This window comes from Sinocyclocheilus rhinocerous, unplaced genomic scaffold (genome assembly GCF_001515625.1).
Source record: "Sinocyclocheilus rhinocerous isolate Xijiao unplaced genomic scaffold, SAMN03320098_v1.1 scaffold1002, whole genome shotgun sequence".
In the NCBI taxonomy this organism is placed as follows: domain Eukaryota; kingdom Metazoa; phylum Chordata; class Actinopteri; order Cypriniformes; family Cyprinidae; genus Sinocyclocheilus; species Sinocyclocheilus rhinocerous.
The window spans coordinates 402,813-405,497 of record NW_015623463.1 but is presented as its reverse complement, the minus strand read 5'-3'; the positions used below and the strand labels follow the sequence as shown (position 1 = coordinate 405,497).

Below are 2,685 nucleotides of genomic sequence, written 5' to 3'. Positions count from 1 at the left end.
TATATATATATACATACATACATACATACACACACATATATATATATATATATATATACACCTTGCTACGTGTACTGCGTTAGGCTAACCGAGACTTGTCATTTGCACTTATATATTGTTGCTCTTTTGATAGTTTTGACTGCTTTTATTGTCCTCATTTGTAAGTCGCTTTGGATAAAAGCGTCTGCTAAATGACTAAATGTAAATGTAAATATCCACTCATTTTTATCAAATAATCAGGATGGCTGCCTTATGTTATATGATAAACATAAACAGAGTCAAATAATTTGGATGTGTCTGGCTAAATCACACAAATCTGTCAAAAATATCCAGGATATATTTCACCCCTAAAATAATTAGCAATTATTTTCCCCTCATATTTTTGATATTTTCATTACAATTAAGGATATTTCCTCCATTATAAGAAATTACTAGTAGCAATTATTTTTCCCCCATATTTTTTTATATTTTCATAACCGTTACGTATATTTCCTCCATTATAAGAAATTGTCAGTAGCAATTATTTTCCCCCCATATTTTTGATATTTTCATAACAGTTAAGGATATTTCCTCCATTACAAGAAATTACCAGTACTTAGCAATTATTTTCCCCCCGTATTTTTGACATTTTCATAACAATTAAGGATATTTCCTCCATTATAAGAAATTGTCAGTAGCAATTATTTCCCCCCCCATAATTTTTGATATTTTCACAAGAATTAAGGATATTTCCTCCATTATAAAAAATTGTCAGTAGCCTACTCTAACACAAAAAAATCTTGTTCATTTATTTATTAAAAATATACATATTTAAATTGTTAAATACATCTGTAAAGTAATATTGTTAGTGTCATTATGTTAGTGTTTGTTGTACTGATTTCCTGCTGATTTTAATAAAAAAAAATACTGTGTATTTACAAAACCAACTTAAAGTATGCAAAATATTCTTTTTCTTTCTTTCTTTCTTTCTAGAGACTTCGCAACAGATTAAGTACCCATAAAATACTTTTAATGAACCACTGTCTAATGCTTCTGAATGTAAACCATTCATCATCAACAAATGATTACAGCAATGTATATTCATTAATCTACCTTAAACAAGCGTCGTACAACCCCATCCAGAACATCCCACTTGGTTTTTCCACTGACACCAATGCAGCCAATCAGGAAGTCTCGAGTCCTGCAGTCCTGTGGGAGACAGAAGACACATCATTAAAACAAAACTCGCTCAAATGGGGCACTTTTAAAAATCCTCCTGCAAAAAAGGCGAGAGAACTGACCTCTTTCCACGTGACGCCCTCTTGAAGACTGACAACTATTTTTACATGTCTGCTCTCTTTACGAGAACTTCCGTCTCCACCAGAGTCATCCAACAACATGTCTAAAAGAAGACAGACTAGATCTGTAATGTGCTTTTATGATTCTTTTCTTGCATAAAGCGACAAAACAAACTTTAGGGAAAAAATAACACAAAAAATAGCATGTATGCCCCTACCGAAGCTGGTGGACTCTGTGAGGTTGAGGCTGTGTTGAGACAGGCCAGGTGTGGGGGTCGGGGTCGCGTTATAGACGGACACTTGAGAGGACGCCCTGCTCCCACTGGCTTGGCTTTCCAACTTAAGACGATCATTTTCCACCTTTAACTTCTCGATCTCCACCTATCAGACCACCCAGATAACGATAAAATATGTAACATTTCTCTTTTCTACTGAAAAATTGTGAAAAACACTGTTGCAAAAGGAAGCATCGGAAGATTCGTGGGACTGCAAGAAGGTAACGTGAAGGTCAGTCTCACACCTGCATGCGGTTCATAGCCTCCCGCAGCTGGTCCAGCTGGTGGGCGGAGCTTAGGGCTTCCAGTCGAATGTCCGTCAACTTCATCTCCTTCTCTCGCAGCTCGTATTAACTTAAATAATGTTAGCAAATGGGTGCAATATAAAAAAGAGGGAAAAATTTAAGGGGGTCTGAATACTTTCCGTACCCACTGTATATATATTTAAAAAAAAAAAAAATTTTTTTAAACAAAGACGCGCAGAATCAAACGGTTTATAATAAATGTAAAATAAAAAAATAATAAAATCAAAATGTAATTAATAATCAAAAAGTTGATCATCAAGCAATGCAAAATCAACTTTAAAATAAAAAAATCTAAACAAGTAAGATCATTATCAAGAATTTAGAAACAGAAGTTGTTCACAATCAGAAAGTTCAAAATCAAGTACTTCATAAAATTCAAAGAAGAGGAATTTATAATCAAGAACTGAAATAACATGATCATGTCATGATCCCATTGACAGCTCATGGAACATTTCTGCAGACTTTGCTGTCCTGTGTAAAACTAGACACTGGGGTGCTTTCACACTAGCACTTTTGGTGCGCACCCGGGTTCGATTGCTGTATTCACACCTGCCAAAAAGGTCCGCACCAAGAGGGGAAACGAACTTGAGTTCGATTCAATCGAACCAAACAAGACAGGTGTGAATACACCCAGAGTTCGGTTCGTTTGGATGATGTGAACGCTGTCTTCCGAACTCGGGTGCGCACCCGTGAACCGTACCCCGAGTCCGCTTAAAAAGGGTGGTCTGGGGTACGGTTCAAGTGAACTCCGGTACGGTTCGCTGCTGATGTGAACGCAATCGTACGAAATCGCGGAAGTGAACCGCTATTAATGACGTATTATTTGAT

At 36.2% G+C, this 2,685-nt stretch overlaps 1 protein-coding gene across 1 annotated transcript in view; it reads right to left on the bottom strand.

Annotated features, from left to right (window-relative positions):
* LOC107746189 (neuron navigator 2-like) overlaps window positions 1-2,685 on the bottom strand; it is a 220,775-nt gene that overhangs the window by 7,492 nt on the left and 210,598 nt on the right. Inside the window, 5 exon segments of the mRNA XM_016560341.1 lie at window positions 1,093-1,188; window positions 1,281-1,381; window positions 1,496-1,658; window positions 1,798-1,896; window positions 2,223-2,260. Coding sequence (XP_016415827.1) covers window positions 1,093-1,188; window positions 1,281-1,381; window positions 1,496-1,658; window positions 1,798-1,896; window positions 2,223-2,260 — 497 coding nt within the window.